Raw genomic sequence first — 18,614 nt, 5'->3', positions numbered from 1 at the left:
TCTCTCTCTCTGTCTTTATTATTTCTCCAAGCACATGCTCTCTTCCAGGTATTGGGACCCTCTTGCAGGTTGAGAGACCCCCGGCAGACATGCCTACCCATCCCAGACGGTCCCTGACAGTGCACCACCATGGTGCCTGGCTATAATTACTCTTCTTATGACTCCTTTTTTCTTCTGAATCTTACATACTTTCACACACACTCTCTCTCTCTCTCTCTCTCTCTCCCCTCTCTTTTTCCATCAGCCTCAAGAGGAGGTTATTATTATTATTTTTTGGACCTTTCAAAGAACCAGATCTTGGATTTAGTATCCTCTAGCTTTCATTTGCTGGGGTCTTTATGGTTTGCAAAGTTTCCATTTTCAGAACAAGAAAGAGACTCAGGAACATTCTGTGGCTTGCCCAAGGTTCCAACAGCCTGCTAACAAGTGACTGAGCTGGAATTTAAGCCAGGCCCCTGACTCCAGGCAACTCCAAGAGGTCTCTTTTGAAGGCACCCACCAGTACTGCCTGGGATCTCCTGGGATCTCCCAGCAATGTTGTCTTCTTTTAGGTCACCTGTCCCTTTACTTGCTGCTTCAGTTTCTTAGGCACAGGGCTTCTCTCTGGTAACAGACAGGAAACTCCTCTGAGGGTATGTGCCCCAGGAGACCGTGGGGACCCTGGAATCTACAGTCAGGTGACCTGGCTTGAATCCTAGCTCTGTGGCTGGCTGTGGGCACCTATGCCTCAGTTTCCTTATCTGGGTAAAATGATCAACATGAATAGAGCCCACTACCTAGGAGGGTTGTGGTGATGATTACACAGATAAAAATAGGTTATCTAAAACCCCAGTGGTCAAATGTGCTGCAGAATCCGGAAGTTTTAGGATTTTAGCAGTGGGTATACTTCATTATGTGCCATACCCCCTCCCACCCCAGGTCTAGGGCAACATAATCTTTTACAATCAAACAGCAGCATTTCTGCAGTGATCCACAGGCATATCACACTGAATGGAATAAGCCTCTAAATAACCTCACCTATTGCTTCAAGGAAGGTTTGTTTACAGACAATGAATTTGCTGTACATTTTTGAAATATGCAGCAATTTTCAGATTTTTGAGATTTAGAATGGAGGGTGGGGATTGTGGACTGTGCAGGTTAACCCATTGGATAGTTTTGGCATGCGGCTGCTGCCTGACCTATTCAGCTGCTATTGTGTCCACAGCTCCCAGGGTCCATTTCATGGATGTTATTTGCTGAATGTTCATCTGCCAGTCTCCCATGGGGTCCCCTGCGCAGTTCCTCCCTACCCCCAGGGACCTATACACAGTCCAGTACTGGCCCTGGCCCTGCTGTCTGCATACCAGCTCCCAGTCTGGCAGCAGGCTGGTGCCAGGAACAGGGGGAGACAAAGCCCTGTGCCCGGCTGCCTCTCCTCCAGGGTCCCCCTCTTCCTCCTCTCTAGTCTTAGGTGGACGTAAGGACCCACACCATCATCAAAGGTGGCATCCCCAGACTGGCCTGGTTCCTGACCCCAGAGCCCATGGTGCCCCTCAGTGGCCTTGGTCTCCAGCTCAGCCCATAGCTTTACCTGCCTGGCCTCTGGCAGCAACTTGATTGGGGGCCCCTGGTCAAGGTGCTGAGGTGGAGAGTACAGAATGTCATCTCAGGACAGGTCCTCCACAGTGTGCCTTGACCGGCCAGGGGTTTCTCGAGTGTGCCTTGTGGGAGGAGAGCCCTCTCCACCCCTGTGGAAGGCCCACCTCAGGGCCGGCAGGAGCCCTAGTGTCTTTCAAGGCATAGCTTCCTCAGGTGGATCCAGCCACCCAGGAGCCCTGGATCGCTGAGGACTGAGCTGCCCAGAAAGGTGTGTACCCCAGCAGCCTACCTGGATGGCAATGGGGACGATCTTGTTGGCCAGGTTCTTATACAGTAAGCAGATGGGCGCGGCCAGGAACTGGAGTGTGCAGGGGTCTGTTTTGTTGGCATCGATGCCATCCAACAGCTCAAAGTCCACTACGAAAATGTTCCCTTGCTGCAGGAGGCAGAGAGATGTGTCCAAATCAGGCTCAGCAGATGGACCAAGAAACAGGCCTGGGGAAAGAGTGTTGACCCCTGGGGCCCCCTCTCCCTTCCCTACCACTCAGCAGACTTCAGAATGCGAACTTCTCTCCTCTGACCCAAAGGCTGATTGAGTCACATGGAGCATGCTCACAGGTTGTGGCAGTTCGGTCAAGGTGAAGGAATGGCAGCAGCTCATGCTGCATTTGTGGTATCTAAAACCTGCTTGACTCACATGAAAGATGAGAGACCACCCTGAGTGTCAGTTTAATAAGAAAGGAGAGGTTAGGTGAAATAGATGTGACCAGTTAAATGCCAAAAAATGCTGCTGAAAGACTCTCCACAGAGGTCAAAGCTTGGCAACTCAACCCCAGTCACAGCCAGGACTTGCGAGGATGAGACGGGAAGCAGGGCAGGGCGCGGCCGTCCACCAGATTGGGTAGGAGACACGGGAAGGGGGAGGGGATTCTACAGGAGCCGGAGAATCTACAGGGGTTGAGAGGGCTCTCCAGGAGATAGGACAGGTGTGCGGGGCGGGAATGAGCATGTGGCGGGAGAGGGGCTGCAGAAGAAGAGAGGGACGGGTCTGCAGTGGCCGGGTGGGGGATGGGGGTGGTCTACAGGGCGGGCGTGTTGTGCCCTGGTCCGAGACTGGGGACACGGCGGGTCATTGGTGTAAATTCGTCAGGCTTGCTGACCCTCGGATCTGTGCCCTTTTCTGTAGGAGTTAACACACCTCGACACACGAGCGTGCTGGTGAAGTGGGAAGTGCAGAGGTGGGCCTGCTGGGTCGGGCACGGCGCCCTTAAGCCCGGGGCAGGGCCGCTCCTTCTGAAGCCTTTTGTTTCCTGAGTGATGAAGGAAAGGGTGAGGGTCCCGGCTGCAGAGGGGTCGGGGTCTGCACTGCCTGGGCACATCCCAGAGTGCCCCGCTGCAGCTTCACCGATCGCGCCCGCACGCAGGAATCCCGGGCTGCCCCATGGGGACAGAAGCTGCCGGACCAGGACGGCTGGAGCTTGGAGCCTGGCCACGGCCCTCCTCCTTTGTGTTGTGGGACACAAGGGATGAGCTCTGAGCATCTGTCGCGATAAGCGTGGGAGAGGGGATGGGGACAGGGACTTTCCCGCGAAGGTGCTCAGGGCACCTTGTCTGGGGGTGGGCGGATGGAGACCCTTGGGCTCAGGGCACAGCGCTGGCTTGCCTTCTAGGACGACGGCTGGACAGCTGGACTTTGAGAGCTGAAGTGACCAACAAACTCTACCCAGAAGGACTGCTAATCCAATCTTGAGACCACCCAGGCTGGTGAACGTGATGCTGGGAACAGGAGGCCTGGGATTTGGGGGTGCTGCCTGCAACATTTCTCTGTTATTCCAAGGAAAACAAGGAGCCCACCTCTCTCTCAGTTCTGACTTTTTGGGATTTTGCTGCTAAAACACTGGTGCTCTTGTCTGTCTAGAGTCTCTGTCCCCTTTGGGTCAGCGTATTCCATTCTCCTGGCCACAGGCACTGGCTCACAGAATCGGTGAGGCCAGAGGATAGCCTGACATCTGCTGGGAGTGTTCGGAAACAGGGTCTTTCTTGCTGGGGGTGGGTGGTGTTTGCTAAGCTGGTGGAAGGTAAATCTGAAGCCGCTGGTGATCATTCTTTACCTCCACATAAGAAAACCCTTCTAAGAAAAAAACTGCCAGAGGCAGGGAATTGAGACATGGAGAGAGAGACAGTGCCAGGGGACTCTGAGTTCTGGTCCCAAACGAGTTAGCATTGCTTTTTACTGTTGCCTGAGCCAATACACTTCTTGCATTAAACCAGATTGAGTTGATTTTTGTGATCTGAAACTAAAGAATCCTAATATAAAGTCTAAGAGCTCGAACAAACTTGACCTGGAACAATGAATTGTACCAACAACAGGGATACAATTTCTCTATTCATGTTCCAAAAAATAACTGCACATTTTAAAAAACAACAATGTAGGTGTTTTTAGCAGGCCACCAGCTTGCTGCAGATCACTAAGATGCTGCCAGACGGGCATCGTGAACGACTGTGGGGATTAAGAGTCACGCTGGTGTGTAGGAGGTGGGGCAGTGTTTGTGTGACAGTCCAGGCAGTGAGGGGTGGCTCAGTTCAAAGGAAAGCTGACCCATAACCCACGTGCCCTGGCGGTGGCTGACTCCCAATGCGAGGCTGATGTCATGCCCAGGTGCTGAGGACGGCCACTCCTTGGCTGCTGCGTGTAAAGACAGCTGCTCAGAGCCTTCCAGTTCTAGGGTTCTGTATGGCTTAAGGTTCTATCAACTGACTCGAAGTTTGAAACCTATAGCCACTGAATCAATGTTACTATGTCTGGCAATTCTGTCTAGTGAGGAACACAGATGCTCCCTCTGTGTGTGTGGGATTGTTCCTGTCAGCTGTTCACATGACCAGGAAGTGTTCTGGGCCTGGTGGGGTGCAGGAGGAGGAGGCTAGGAAGCACTGCCTGCCCTGGGGCAGGAGACTTGTGCAGGGACTTCAGCTGGGTGGGTGCCCTGTAGATTCATGTGAGCCAGGTACTCAGCCTGGAGGTTTATCCCTAGAGGGCACCAACCGTCTCTCTCCAACTAGAGCCCCAGGGTGAGCTGAGCTCAAAAGACAAGGGGACTGGAAGCAGCAGAGGCTACCCGGACCCCTGGGGCAGCAGCAGGGCCTTGGGGGCAGGAGGCCCCATCATGCTGGCTCCATGGGGAAGAGGCAGACTGATGAGCTAGAGCCTATTGCGGAGCCCCACCAGAGCCAGGTGGAGTTGGTTTGAACTTCTGTCTCAAGACTAGGTCAGCCTTGCAGCTGGAGGGGACTAAGTCTGCCGGTGAGGGTGGGGCGGAGGGTGCAACAGGAGCATGGGCAGCAGCATTTCTAACGAGAAAGTCAAGCATTCTGTTGGGTTTCTCCTCGTGCCCCTTTCTTTAAATTCTCACACAAGGTCTGCTTCTTTCTCCAGTGTTCTCTCCTGTGCAAGGTGGGTCACAACTGATGACTATGTGTATAAAGCACCTGTCACAATACCTGTCCCACCACAGAACCCCCTAATTAAGGGCAGCTCCTGTAATTATTGATACTGATAGTGAAAATATTGACATATGTTCCCAGACTCGAGCATCATGGAGAAACATCCCCCGCAATTCCTCCCCTGACGTTGCACAAGACAGTCTGTGTAATGCCCAGGCCCCTAGCTGACAATGTTGCCAGGAAAAGGAAGTTGCTGCTCCAGCCCAGGTGGGCCTGCAGTTAGCGTCTTAGGGCCTATGAGAGCTGGCCAGGACAGAGTGGCTTCCACCTGACAGAGTGTGGCCTTGGACACTTCCCCAGCCCATCAACCCCTACCTGGACCTCCTGCTCCAAGCTGAGCTGCCGCTCCAGGCTGCACTCCACCATCTCCGTGGTCACCGGGAGCTTCTTGGGCAGCTCTGTGCAGCGCTGGATCAACACAGGGTTGCAGCCATTCAGGAACTGGTAGCCAAACATCAGGTCTTCCTGCCAGTGATTCATGACCCGTTCTACCAGGAGAGAAGTGAAGCCCATCCTGAGCTCTGAGCAGAGGGCAGTCAGGCCCGTGGTTTTTTTGACCCCTCCTGAGAGCAAAGTCCCTGCCTGGTCTCCTTCCCTGAGTGCTCCCTGGATGGGCACAGCTCCACCTGCTGTGCCCAACTGCTGCCCCCTGCCTGCCACTGGATCAGGCTGTGGCACCACCTCATCATACCTGAGCTGGTCCCTAGTGGCTCAGAAGCCTCCCGGGGCACCAGTCTCTCATGAACTCAGATCCTGCAGCCCAGCATGGAGAGTCCAGGACGGAAGGAGGAGGGTAGTGGAGGGGAGTCCCTAGGAGGAGTTGCCAAGGTTGGTTCCCCACGTCCTGATTTCAGCACCTCTTCTCGTCCAGCCATTCCTGCCTCCTTAACGTCCTTCCCATGTCATGACTGGGCATTATAAAGCTAGTGCTCTCACCAAACACATCCTAGTCCAAAGGAACCCAAAGTTGCTTTCATGTAAATGCCTAAAACACAAGCCAAGTTTTGCTTTTGCTTTGTTCAGAAGCACAAATGATTGTTCTGTGCCAAGAAAAAGTCATTATTCTTGAGACTTTGAGGGTGAAACGAGGTCAAGGGTGCTCGAGCTTGAATATTGGAGGAGGAGAAGCCTCTGGGCACAAGGGTGACCACAGTGATGCAAAAGGTGTGGAGAGTAGGGGCTGCTGCCCAGGGTCACGTGGTAGCAGGAGGACCCCATGCTGCAGCAGGTGGGAAAGCCCTTGCCAATTTCCCAGCAAGTCTCAGGTGGGAAAGCAGCATCCCTTCTCCCCAGCACCACTAGAGCCCCCGGAGGCACACTCACCAGAAATAGTGTTGCTGATCTTGACAAAGATTTTCTCAAAGTCAGCAAAATCATTCCAGGAAGACTGGAACATGTGCATGAAGCGGTTGATGAACAGGTTCTCCATCCTGCAGACCAAGAGAGAAGTCACCTCACACATGGCAGCCATGCCTCCCTCTGCAGAGCCCCTTCACACTGAGCCCTCAGGGGTCCTCACAACCCCCTAGGAAGCTCCGAGGAGGTAGGTGATCGGCCTTTTGGAACCAGGACAGAAACTGGCACCTACACTGGATGCTGTTCCGACTGCCCCTCATCTGTGGAGGACAGGCCAGTCAATACTGTCCAGAATAGCCCATAGTGCCTTGAATTCCAACCACACATGTTCATTCACTCATTCATTCATTCGTTTCCTCCTCAGGCACTTGTTGCCCCGGTACTTGGTGGGCCAGGCCATGAGCAAGCTTCCAGGAACAGAAAGCCAGTTGCTCTACCATGTTGCCTGGATTTTGGGGAGATGAACAGTTCAATTGACTTGAAAACTCATTTATTTTCTGCTAAATGGCTCTGCGCTTGGTGCTGAGGAAGACGGAAGTTTCCAAATGCTCACTGCGCAGGGCCAGAAAATAGAAACCCAAGGTTAGAGCTTGCTAAATTCAGAAGGTAGGCTGCAGGTACTAAGGAGTGAGATGTGAGTATATGAGCAATCCCCAGGGCTTCCTGGAGGAGGCAGGGTGTGGGGTGGGTCTTGAAACGGTGGAAAAGAGGGGAGATACTTCCCAGGCTTCCTCCATAACCCCACAGGGTGCAGGACAGGGGCGTGGAAATGCTGCCCAGTGTTCAACGTGACACCCCCTGCCTCAATTTCCCTCTCTGACACACACATGACTGAGATTAAGTCATTATCCTGTCTCTTGCCACCATCAGTGCTCAATCTCTGTCCGCTCTTCAGCCTGACTCTGGCTGCCCCTCAGAGTTCAGGCCTTTGCCTTGGGCCTCTGTACATCTGTTTCCTTCAACCTGGAATGCTCTGTGCCCCTTTTTTCTCTGCTGTGGAGTGAATTGTGCCCCCAAATCCACATGCTGAAACCCTGATCCCCAGTGTGATGGCATTAGGAGGTGAGGCCTTTGGAAAGTGATTAGGATTAGATAAGGTCACGAGGGTGGGGCGCCTATAATGGGATTAGTGTCCCTGTAAGAAGAGGAAGGCACCAGAGGGCTTATTCATGCCCCATCCCCCTCTCTCCTCTGCCACATGACAATGCTGTGGGAACACAGAGAGACATCTGCAAGCTGGGAAGAGGGCCCTCACCAGGAAGTCGATTGGCTGGCACCCTAATCTTGGATTTCTAGACCTATGAGAGACAAATGCCTGCTGTTTAAGCCATCTGGTCTATGGTATTTTGATGTGGCTGTCCCAACAGACTACGCCATTCTCCTTCTGCACACATGGGGTAAGTGTGTCTGGAGGGCTCACTCATGTGATGCCATCTCTGTTCATTTCCTCTGTAGCTCTTACAGCAGCTTAAGTGCCAACTCACGTGTGTGAATCTGCGCTCGCTGCCCTAAGCATGCCGAGGGCATGGTCATGCCTGTGCTTTACTCAGCATCGAGCCCAGGCCTCCTAGCATCCAGAGGGGCTCATGCAGCATCGCCTCATGAACTGGGAGGTGACCTCACCTGTGCAGGGGACTGTACCCGGGGAACTCCCCCAGTGACCCCCTGCTTCCTGGGCACCTCGAGGAGGCAGCCCTAGGTGGCCAGGGCCCAGTGCTCTGCCTGGACCCACTTGTCAGGTGGAGTGTGGCTGGGGCTGAGCTGTAGACACACCACACCTTGTCATGGGGAAAGCTGGGGAGTCAGGGACCTCCATACACTCTCCTGATCCAGCAGAATCAGAGGATGGAGTCTGGAGAGAGCCTGGCTGATGGGACACAGGGCTCGGTGACATCCCAGCTCTGTTGTCCCAGAGGAGTCACCCTGTAAACATGCATGAAGGCAGCAAACTGGAGCAACCACAGGGGAACTCCTAGGATAAGCAAGAGACACTGGGGGACTCTGCTGCCTGCCCTGCCAGGCCTAGGGGAGCAGCCAGGCAGAACAGCAGTCCCCTTCCATCCTTCCTCAGCTTAGCAAATGCTTGTCTCCTTTGTCCTGGCCACCCTGGGTCTCCTAGGAGGCCATGATGCTCAGGAGAGGGTCCTGGGGCCACGAGGCTGGAGGCCTTTGTGAGCATTGTCTTTTTCTCCTCACGTGTCAGGACGACCCAGCAGCCTGCAGGTGACCAAGAGGAGGAACTGCTGGAAGTTGCCGTGGCACAGCCTGGGCAGTGCGGGTAACTTCATGATGGGCTCATACAGTAGGTGCTCAGTGCTGCAGCACCCTGGAGCTGTTGAATAATGCCAGCATCATCTTCCAGTCCTTCTGGTGCCTTCTTCACCTGCATCCAGCCCCTTGTGAGGAAGGAGGGGCTTTTACACAGGCTTGTTGCAGCCTTCCAGGGAGGCTGCTGCGACCTCACTGGGGTTCTGACCAGCAGCCAGGCACTGGAATACCCAGAGAAGCTCCTTTCAGCCCTGCTGCCGCCTTCCTCCCCAGAACCCCTCATGAGCTGAGTGTTCTGGGCCAGAGGCCCTTGTCAAGATAGAGGAGTAAACCTCACTGTGGCATCCAAACCTGTGAGAGACAAATGTCTGCTGTTTAAGTGTCAGTCTGGGTGGGGAAAAGAACTTATTTCTGGGAGAAGAGAAGCCTTGCCAGGCCCCGAGAGCCCTGTAGGGCCTGAAGATGGCCTAGTACCAGATGGTGCCTCAGAAAGATGTCCAGTGTTGGGGCGCCTGAGGTCCCGGGTGGTTGCTCACCCCTATTCTTTGGAGGAACCAGGAGTGAGTCACCATCTCCCCAGCTGGGTCTTTTTGACCTCAAAACAGAAGGTTTGCTCTGAAAACAGGGTGGGTGTGGCAGTTCTCAGAGAAAGCCACAGATCCAGGAAGAAGTGGAGTTGGGAGGAACACATTTGCATGTCATCTAGAGGCAAAATGTTTCTATATCCTTACAGATAACTGGAATATTCAGGGCTTTGAAGATCCATTTTTGTACAAAGAAGGAACCTGCAGGCCAGAGAGGGAACCAGGCTTTTTCAAGGCCACACAGGCAGTAACAGCCACCGTGGTCACCTGGTGTAGGGGTGGTGACCTCGCTTTCTCCTGAGACTTCAGCTTTCTCCCGCACCAAGTTGTGGCCCTGGCTGGCACCAGCTGTTGGCTCTCTGTCAGGTAGGGTGGGAGCCCTACTTCCTTGGCCTCCCTGCTCTTTCCTTCTGCTAACAACTTTTCCATTTTCCATGCCACAGTTGTGCTGTGCAGGGATGGGGCAAAGCCTGCTGAGGAGGGCTGGCTCCCTTCCAGGCACAGCAGGTGGCTAGGAGGAACTGGGTGCCAGAATTACTCAGAAGCGGTGCAGAAACCAAGTTGTCCCAAGCCAGCGGTTCAACGGGGAAGGCCTCCTAGTTGACCTCAATCACGAGTTTCAGTTTCCTGCCAGTGGGCACTGAGTTTAACCCACTCTAGGGGGTGGGGGTAGCCATCCAGATTTTAACAAGGGCCCCAGGGGATTCTGATGAAAGCTATACTTTGAGAACCACTGCTGAAGAATTTGCAATGTTTTCCAAATTAACCTGACTACCGAACAAATTGTTTTCTTTGAGGGAAACATGACTTCATGCTTCGTATTAACTCTTGGTCTTATTTTATGACGCATTTTTAACAACAGCAACAACACAACGCTACCTTAGCAAATAAAATTGAAATTCTCTAGCCTTGTCTAACTTTTAGATGGAATTTCCTCTCTTACATTTTCCAAACAAATTTATTTTACAATGGGACACACCTCTGATTTCACAATAAAATTTAATGAAAGTCGATATGTTTTATAGGCATTGGTTAGTAGGAGGGGATTATTTTTTAAATTCCCAAGGATTTCAGAGGCTTTTGGGTAGCATTTGGGAAGTTAAGTGGGGGAATCCTACTTGTGTCACAGGAAAAGTGATTCCTATGAGTGCTTTGGTGACATGGTGTCAAATGGTTTCTGAGTTGGGGTGACTGAAAGAGGGGATGGAGTCTTCTTCCCATATATAAACCCATGCTTTGGTTTCCGGTGCCAGGCCAGCAGGCTCCCTCCCCTTCCTGCCTCTCCTTCCTTCACCATCCCTTCTCCCCACCCCAGCCTGGCCCCCACCCCTTCTTGTGCTGGTGCCACCCTCCCCTCCTTCACACGCACTCTGCCCATTCACTGCAATCTAAGCCCTTCTCTCCTGGCCTGGCCCCTCTGCAGCCCTCCTCGCCTGGGGGACTGCTGCTCCTTCCCTGTACCCCTGGTGCATATATATATATAGTCCCCCTTCCCTGCACCGCTGGTGCGCATATATGTATATATGTATGTGTGTATATAAATATATAAATAAATAAATAAATAAATAAATATATAATAATTATTTTTTTAAATAAAGATGGGGTTTCACCATGTTGGTCAGGCTGGTCTTGAACTCCCGACCTCAGGTAATCCGCCCGCCTTGGCCTCCAAAGTGCTTGGATTACAGGCGTGAGCCACCACGCCCGGCCATTTATTTATATATATTCTTAGACAGAGTCTTGCTCTATCTCCAGGCTCAAGTGCAGTGGCACGATCCTGGCTCACTGCAAATTCCATTTTTGGGTTTCAATCAATTCTCCTGCCTCAGCCTCCTGAGTAGTTGGGATTACAGGCACGCACCACCACGCCTGGGTAGTTTTTTGGTATTTTTAGTAGAGGCGGGGTTTCACCATGTTGACCAGGATGGTCTCGATTTCTTGACCTCATGATCCGCCCGCCTCGGCCTCCCAAAGTGCTGGGTTTACAGGCGTGAGCCACCGCGCCCGGCCTGTTTTTGTCTTTTGAGACAGAGTCTCACTCTGTCGCCCAGGCAGGAGTCCAGTGGTGAGATCACTGCAGCTTCCACCTCCTGGACTCAAGCGATCCTCCGGCTTGGGCCTCCCCGAACACTGGGATTATAGGCGTGAGCCTCCGCACCGACGCCCTGCCTCTCATCCCCCTTCAGGAGACTGCCATTCCTGTAGCTGGGTCGCCTGGAGCAGGGGTCAGGTGTCTGGCCTGCGAGGCTGGGGCTGGGGCTGGGGCAGGGCGGGTGGGAGCGGCTGCCCTCACTGCGCAGGCCCTGGCCTCTGGCCGGCCCCAGGCCCCCTTTTCCCGTCCCTTGCCGGGAGTCCCGCATCAGCTTCTCGGCTCAGCCGGGATCCGCAGCGCTCTCAACCCCAACGCCCACCCCTGGACTCATCTTCGCCCCAACCTCCTTCGTGCCCAGCGTCTCTCGTAAATGACCCCCGGGCCGGTGCCCCGAGTTCTCTCTCGGCCTCTCGCCGGTGACTCGCTCTGCGCCGGGCCTCCCCGCCTCTGCGCCTTCACCTGATCGCAAAGGCGGCCGGGGCAGCCTCCGTGCGACTTGACTGTCGCGCCTCCCCATTTGCCCCTGGACTTGGGAAAGTCGGGCTTACAGCGCCTCTACGTCCACCTCGGCGGCACAGACTGGCGTTTCCCTTGCCGCCTTCACGGAAAGACGCCCTGTGGTTCTGGGCAGAAGGCGGCTCCACCCGCAACCGTTCCTCGAGCTGCCCCCGCCAGGTCTCCTGGGGGGAATCCCAGGGCGCGTGAGTCCCCAGCCCCGGCCCTCGCCTCTCCCAGGATCAGCCGCGTTTCTGCACTCTTCCGCCCCACTGGAAAGGAAACTCTCTTTCTCAATTTCCTTTAACGAGGACATTCGCTTATCAGCCCTGCCACCCGCTGCAATCGCCTTCCAGGCTGCAAACGGAATGGATGGTGAACACATCAGCTGCTCCTCCCTCCACACCGTCAGGAAATTTCGCAAACCACTTGGCTCTCGGGCGGCCTGGCCTCACCACACCTGTGCCCACAGTGCTGTCTTCACTGCAGCCTCCTGTGCCATACTCCAGTCCCCAGTAAGATCTAGTCAGATGGCCCCCTCTCCAAAGCCTTCCTGGGCCCCATCAGAGAGGACACCCAGGTGGAGCGAAGGTCCCCCTGCCCAGCTCCCAAGCACAGGGGTCCTTCCAAGAGTGCAGCCCTAGGCCGGTGTGTGATGGTGGAGACGCTGGTCCCAGAGAGCATCCCCTCACCAAGAATGGAGAAGACTAAAGGCTGTCTTTAGGGAGAAACTTCTCTGAGGGGCTGATGTGTGTGGTCCCATTTTAATCTCATAACAACCCTGGGGAGGAGCTGGGGTCTCATTGTTGGTTTGAGGTCACCAATGGTCAGGGAACTCAGATGACTTCCCTAGGGTCCCCCCTACCAGCCCAGGGCCCTCTCCCAGGAACCCCTCATCCCCAGACAGGCTCCTCTGAGCTGCTTCCTTGTGGTCCAGCCCCCTTGGCTCCGCTCCTCAAAAGCAGGGGCACGTCTTCTCTCCTCCTCAGAACTAAAGGGTCTCCATCCACTGTGCCGACACAGAGCAGTACTCACAGGGGGCACCAAGCTGACTGTCTGGCCTGCTGCTCCAGGAGGGACAGAAGGGCCCCTCTCAGGATTCCTTTGCTCTGCTCCTGCCACTAGGCTATCACCCAAGGGACTAAGTGACAGGATGATGTGGAGAAACATGGGGCAGCTGCACTGCTGGGGCTGAGGCAGGGGCAGGGTGGGCAGCACTGGGAAGCACAGCAGAGGAGACCTCACTGAGGCCCAGGGCTTCTAGAAGCTTCTGCAAGAAGGGGCCCCTCACCCATGTCTTGGCCAAGAAGTGGGAAGGGCAGGTGTGGCAAAGGAAACAGCCAGGGCAGAGACAAGAGAGGCCCTGCAAAGCCCTGCTGGATCCCCAGGGTGGAGGGTCCTATGCACGTGGGACCCGAGAGAAGGCAGGGGTGGGTGTGTCCTTATAGAGTGTCTCCATTTCTGGGCAGAGACACCTGGTCTCTCACCTGTAATTGAGCCAACCAAGAAATTATATTTGCTTTTTAGAGAGAGCCTCCAACAAGTTATGCATGCACTTGAGAATAAGATCTCCCAGTGCCTTGAGAGATGGAGCCCAGGGAGGCAGCAGGAAAGATGCTCCTGCCTCACCCAGGAGAGATGGTGGAGCTGGGAGAGGAGGACACGCTCCCTGGGACCCAGCAGACGGACTTGATCCAGCAAACAGAGGCAACCATGTGTGGGGAGTGGGGAGGCCCAGGGAGGCATCCAGGTCAGCGGTCTTAATCCCGGCAATACATTGGAATCTCCCAGGACCCCTAAAATATAACTGTGCTTGGACTGCAGAGCCCCTGGTTCCACGGTCTGTGCGGGATGGGCAGCATGGAGTCTGTGACACTAAACACACAGGATCGAGAACCATGTATCTAGGCTGCCATTGGCTATGATGGGGATACACAAGATGGGGGTACACAGTTACCTTCTATACCATAGGATAGGTGTTCATTAAACCGTGTTAAAATGGAGTGTGACCCAGCTGGTCACACTTTCATTTTAATACATTTAATAAGCACTTATCCTGTGATAGCTAAGATACAGAGGCTCCTGAGATACAGAGATGACAATGATCTTCAGAAACACTGAGCAGACATAAGAAAGGGACAGTCTGGCCTTCACCATTAATTCCTCCAGCCATCCATCCATCATCTACACTTCCTCCATCTACCATCCATTCACCACCCTCCATCAGTCCATCCATTCACACATCAGTTTCTCCATCTATCCTTCCATCCATCGACCATTCATCTCTTCTTCCCTCCTTCCTCCTTCCCTTCATCCATTCATTGATCATCCATCCATCCCTCAACCCATTCATCTGCCCATCCATCTGTTTGGTTTGTCCATCGATCCTGTATTCCTCCCTCCCCTCCTCCACCATTACTAAGCCCAGGTGGCACTACTCTCCCCCTCACAACCCCACCATCCTTATCATTCTCTCCAAACTGCCTCTTTCACAAGGGCCTTCTGTCCTGATTGTTCCATCCTGGCCTGGGACCTGCCCTGCTAAAGCTACATGGCTTTGATCAGCAATCCCAATCCCAGAGTAGAGGAGGGGAAGTGAGCCCTTAACTGCCATGATGTTTCCAGGGAGATGCTGGGTATGCTGGATTACTAGTCCAGATGTTTGGCTTTAATTTTTCTCTCTAGTAGACCCCGATTATGGTAGGAAAAAAAAAATGCCCCAGCTTTGGACCCAAACAGACTGGATTCAAATGCTGGTTTTGCCAATTTCTGCCTCAATAACTTTAGGCAAATTCCTTCACCTTGACCCCCTGGAGCCTCAGTTTCCTCACCTAGAAATGGTCAGCAATATTATTTACCTCCCAGGATGGCCATGAAGCTTAAAATAGATGATTGTACCCCCCAAAACACATGAACAATGTTTATAAATGAATAATATTATTTTAAGGTTTGAAGACTGACTGGGTTCTCAGCCCTGTCTACCTGCTGGGTGTGCAGACTGGAGGCCACGGTCCCACCCTCGTAGAATGTCATCTGTGGGCATAGGGTTGGCCTGGCACTGGGAGGTGCTAACGCTCCTGAGAGGAGTAATGCTCCTCTGAGCAGACATAAGAAAGGGACAGTCTGGCTTTCACTTCACCATTAATTCCTTCCTTCATCCATCCAACCATCCATTCAACATCCATCCTTTTACACAGGCTGTAAAAGGAAAAGAAAATTTTTGCACACCAATTCACTCTGCCAAAAGAGAAAAATTAAGCTGAAAGCTGAGTTGTGCAAGAAATTAAGACAGCTACAGATAAAAGGTTAAAAACCTCCACAGGTAGCTCTTGGGTTCTCCTTATCAAATGCTGATGTACTGAGCGCAAGAGGAATACACAATTGACTGTTTCCCTACCTGCTCCTTTTCTGTTGCAGCATGTGGATTCAGTAATGCGACCATACCCTCCCTCCAGCCTGCTTTTCCCCTTTAAATATTGATGCCCTTAAAGGCATCTTCGGGAAAAGGCACAAACCACCGATTGTTCCTGTGGATTTGTGTTCCTTTTTTTCCATGTATGTCTTTAACCTTAGCAAAATAAACCTCTAAATTGACTGAGAACTGTCTCAGATACTTTTTGGATTACATAAGGTTCAGTCTGGTTTCAGAACCATGGATTTAGGGTTTGTCAAACTGATATAATTTTTAAAGTCCCCTATAGGTTCAATGTGCAGATTTAAAGACCCCTCCACTAGCCCTGGGCTAGGGTCAGGGGATCTACATGTTTAACAAGCAGCCCGGAGTCTCCTGATAGCCTGGGCAAGCTTTAAAAAGCCCTGCAGACATTCAGATTAAACAAAAGTGCACAGAACCCACATCTGCCATTTATTAGCTGGAGGCCTTGGGCAAGGAAGGTACTCAACCTCCGTATTCCTCAGTTCCTTAAGAGCAAAATGGGGACAATGACTGTGCCTCCGTCATGGGGTTGTGATGCAGGAACAGGGGACGTATGTCATGGGGTCAGCTCTAGCATTTTGGCCATCCTTTCCATAGCACCTGCCATCTTGGTGACAGCCTGGACACAAAGTCTTCACACCCTTGAAGTGGCCATAGAGGGGATGAGATATGGATGGGGAAGAGGCATTCCAACTGAAGACCCCTGCTTTGGGCCAAAAACACATCTATGTCTTGTGTCTGGAGTCCTCTAGGTTGTGAATTTTTAAAGATACTGGTTGTCCTGCAATGTGCATTGGAAATCCACTCCTATGGCCAACATATCATCTAAGCGTTTTGCTCGGCTAGACTGTTCTCCCAACCCAAGGATCCTATGAAGAAAGAAATGAGGGTCCTACTCCCAGCACCAGCCACTGGAGGGGTTGCCCAGCATCCCTCAGTTCTCATAAACTTACGCTTTGGAGTAATTCAGAACAAAGTCCACTCCTTTCTCACTATCAAACTGGATATCACGGGGTAAATCCTTGTGACATTTGGCATCGATGCTCAAGGGGAAGCCAGGGTTCCACTCCATCCATCTAAACATGAGAAAGGAGAAGAAATTAGGTTAAATGCCGGCCTTTGGTCTGCTTCCTCAGCTGGGGGTTGCCTACACTGTCTGATGATATTACATGAGGAGGTAGATGTACCCATAAAAAAGTCAACACATCACAGGCTGACCCTATGTCCAGTAAGGTTCTGGAACTTCTTCCAAAGTCCAGCAGCACCAACTTTGCTGTGCCCTGAGCATCAGAGTGGGAACCCTGGGACTGGGCTTACAGTGGTACAGGTGGGCACCAGTGCATAAAAAGCTCTGAAGGTAGCCTCAGGAGACCTCACTTACTAGAGGTGTCACTGAACAGCAGAGACCTGCCTTGCCAGTCGCTGGAGGTAGAATGGGCTAAGGCTGCCCAGCCATGCCCAACCTGGATATCCACCATTCTGCCAACTTGGTCAGTGTGTGCCCTGGACTGCATGCAAGTCCTGAGTGTGGCATTTCAGGAAATGGGACAGTTCTTATGCCTTCACAATAGGGCCACAAGGCAGCAGGTGGCCTGGCAGAGTGCTCCAGGCACAGATGGCTGAAAGGCTTCCCTCTCTCACCTGCTGGCCAATAGCAGGTTCAGAGATTGTTAAAATCAAAACAGCTTCCCGCAAAACAAGCCATGCACTGCATCCAGTAAACATGCTCAAATCTGGCATCTTTGAAACTTATCCTGTGGCATTGGGCATTTGGGTTTTTGAAAAATGTTTATTTTGCTTTTCCTTTTGTTTACTTATTTACTAAACTTAAACTGAAAATGTCAGAGCTGTTTGAACCAGAGTGACTCCATCTTGAACAGGGGCTGGGTAAAATAAGGCTGAGACCTACTGGGCTGCATTCCCCGGAGGTTAGACATTCTAAGTCACAGGACGAGACAGGATGTTGATGCAAGATACAGGTCACAAAGACCTTGCTGATAAAATGGGTTGTGGTAAAGAAGCTGGCCAAAACCCAAGAAAACTAGACCAGCCTGGCCATCATGGTGAAATCCCATCTTTATTAAAAAAAGAAAGAAAGAAAGAAAAAAAAAAAGAAAAGAAAGAAAGTAATTTAAAAAGGCCGGGCGCTGTGGCTCATGCCTGTAATCCTAGCACTTTGGGAGGCTGAGGTGGGTGGATCACCTGAGGTCAGGAGTTCAAGACCAGCCTGGCTGCCATGGTGAAACCCCATCTTTATTTAAAAAAAAAAAAAAAGAAGAAGAAGAAGAAAAGTAATTAAAAACCCAACAAAACTAAGATGGTGACGAAACTGATCTCTGGTCATCCTCACTACTCATTATATGCTAATTGTGACGTGTTAGCATGCTAAAAGACATTCCCACAGGTCTCATGACAAATGCCATGGCAATGTCAGGAAGTTACCCTATATGGTCTAAAAAAGTGAGGAACGCTCGGTTCCTGGAATTGTCCACCCCTTCTCTGGAAAACTGACTAATCCACCCATTGTTCAGCACATGATCAAGAAGTAACTGTTTAAGTAGGCTCAGTCAAGCAGTCCATGCTGCTGCTCTGCCTATCGAGTAGCCATTCTTTATTGCTTTACTTTCTTAATAAACTTGCTTTCACCTTATGGACTCACCCTGAATTTTTTCCTGCAGAGGTCCAAGAACCCTCTCTTGGGGTCTGGATCAGAACCCTTTTCCGGTAACAAAAACAAAATTCACATTTTAGGATTTTAGCTTTTTCATTTGTATTCCTAATTCTCCTTCCTTTTAAAACTTTCTTGTGTGGGGAAGGTAAAATGTTGAGATCTTAGGTCATAAAAAAGTTCTGCATTCATTTAATACAATCTTGTGTTTTGACTTTCCCCAAATCCCAACTGTCGCAGTGTCCTGTTGGCCCAGTAGCCGCTCCTTAAGATCAAAAAAAAAGGTGAACAAGAATCAGATGTGATCCTTCCGACAACAAATGCATTTTGTCAAATGTTTTCTGTTATGTGGCACCTTACATTTCTCACTGTTGGTTTATTTATAATGTTCTACCTCCTCAGACTTGAAGAAAACCTTCCATTTTTTGCTGTTTGTATTAATGCCAATGCTAGTATATTAAGCATAAAAATATGGACAAGTCTACAAGTGTTTTTGTTTTGTTTTGGAAAATGACTCAAGGCATCTTCAGTATATATCTTAAATTGAGCCAGTCATTTGGTAACCTCACTGGTAGTAATGATCAATTAATTAGCTATCATTAGTCACATCGTTTTAAATATTACTGATGACTTTCT

General features: G+C 51.7%; 1 protein-coding gene across 1 annotated transcript in view; it reads right to left on the bottom strand.

Moving 5' to 3' along the window:
* The window catches only part of ALOX5 (arachidonate 5-lipoxygenase), a 67,431-nt gene that overhangs the window by 17,645 nt on the left and 31,172 nt on the right, over positions 1-18,614 (bottom strand). Inside the window, exons 4-7 of the mRNA XM_039478040.2 lie at positions 16,264-16,386; positions 6,403-6,509; positions 5,395-5,567; positions 1,868-2,014 (exon numbers count right to left, since the gene is read on the bottom strand). Coding sequence (XP_039333974.1) covers positions 1,868-2,014; positions 5,395-5,567; positions 6,403-6,509; positions 16,264-16,386 — 550 coding nt within the window. The remainder of the gene's footprint in view (positions 1-1,867; positions 2,015-5,394; positions 5,568-6,402; positions 6,510-16,263; positions 16,387-18,614) is intronic.

This window comes from Saimiri boliviensis, chromosome 12 (genome assembly GCF_048565385.1).
Source record: "Saimiri boliviensis isolate mSaiBol1 chromosome 12, mSaiBol1.pri, whole genome shotgun sequence".
In the NCBI taxonomy this organism is placed as follows: Eukaryota; Metazoa; Chordata; class Mammalia; order Primates; family Cebidae; genus Saimiri; species Saimiri boliviensis.
Note: the sequence above shows the minus strand (reverse complement) of the source record. Positions and strands in the feature narration are given on the sequence as shown.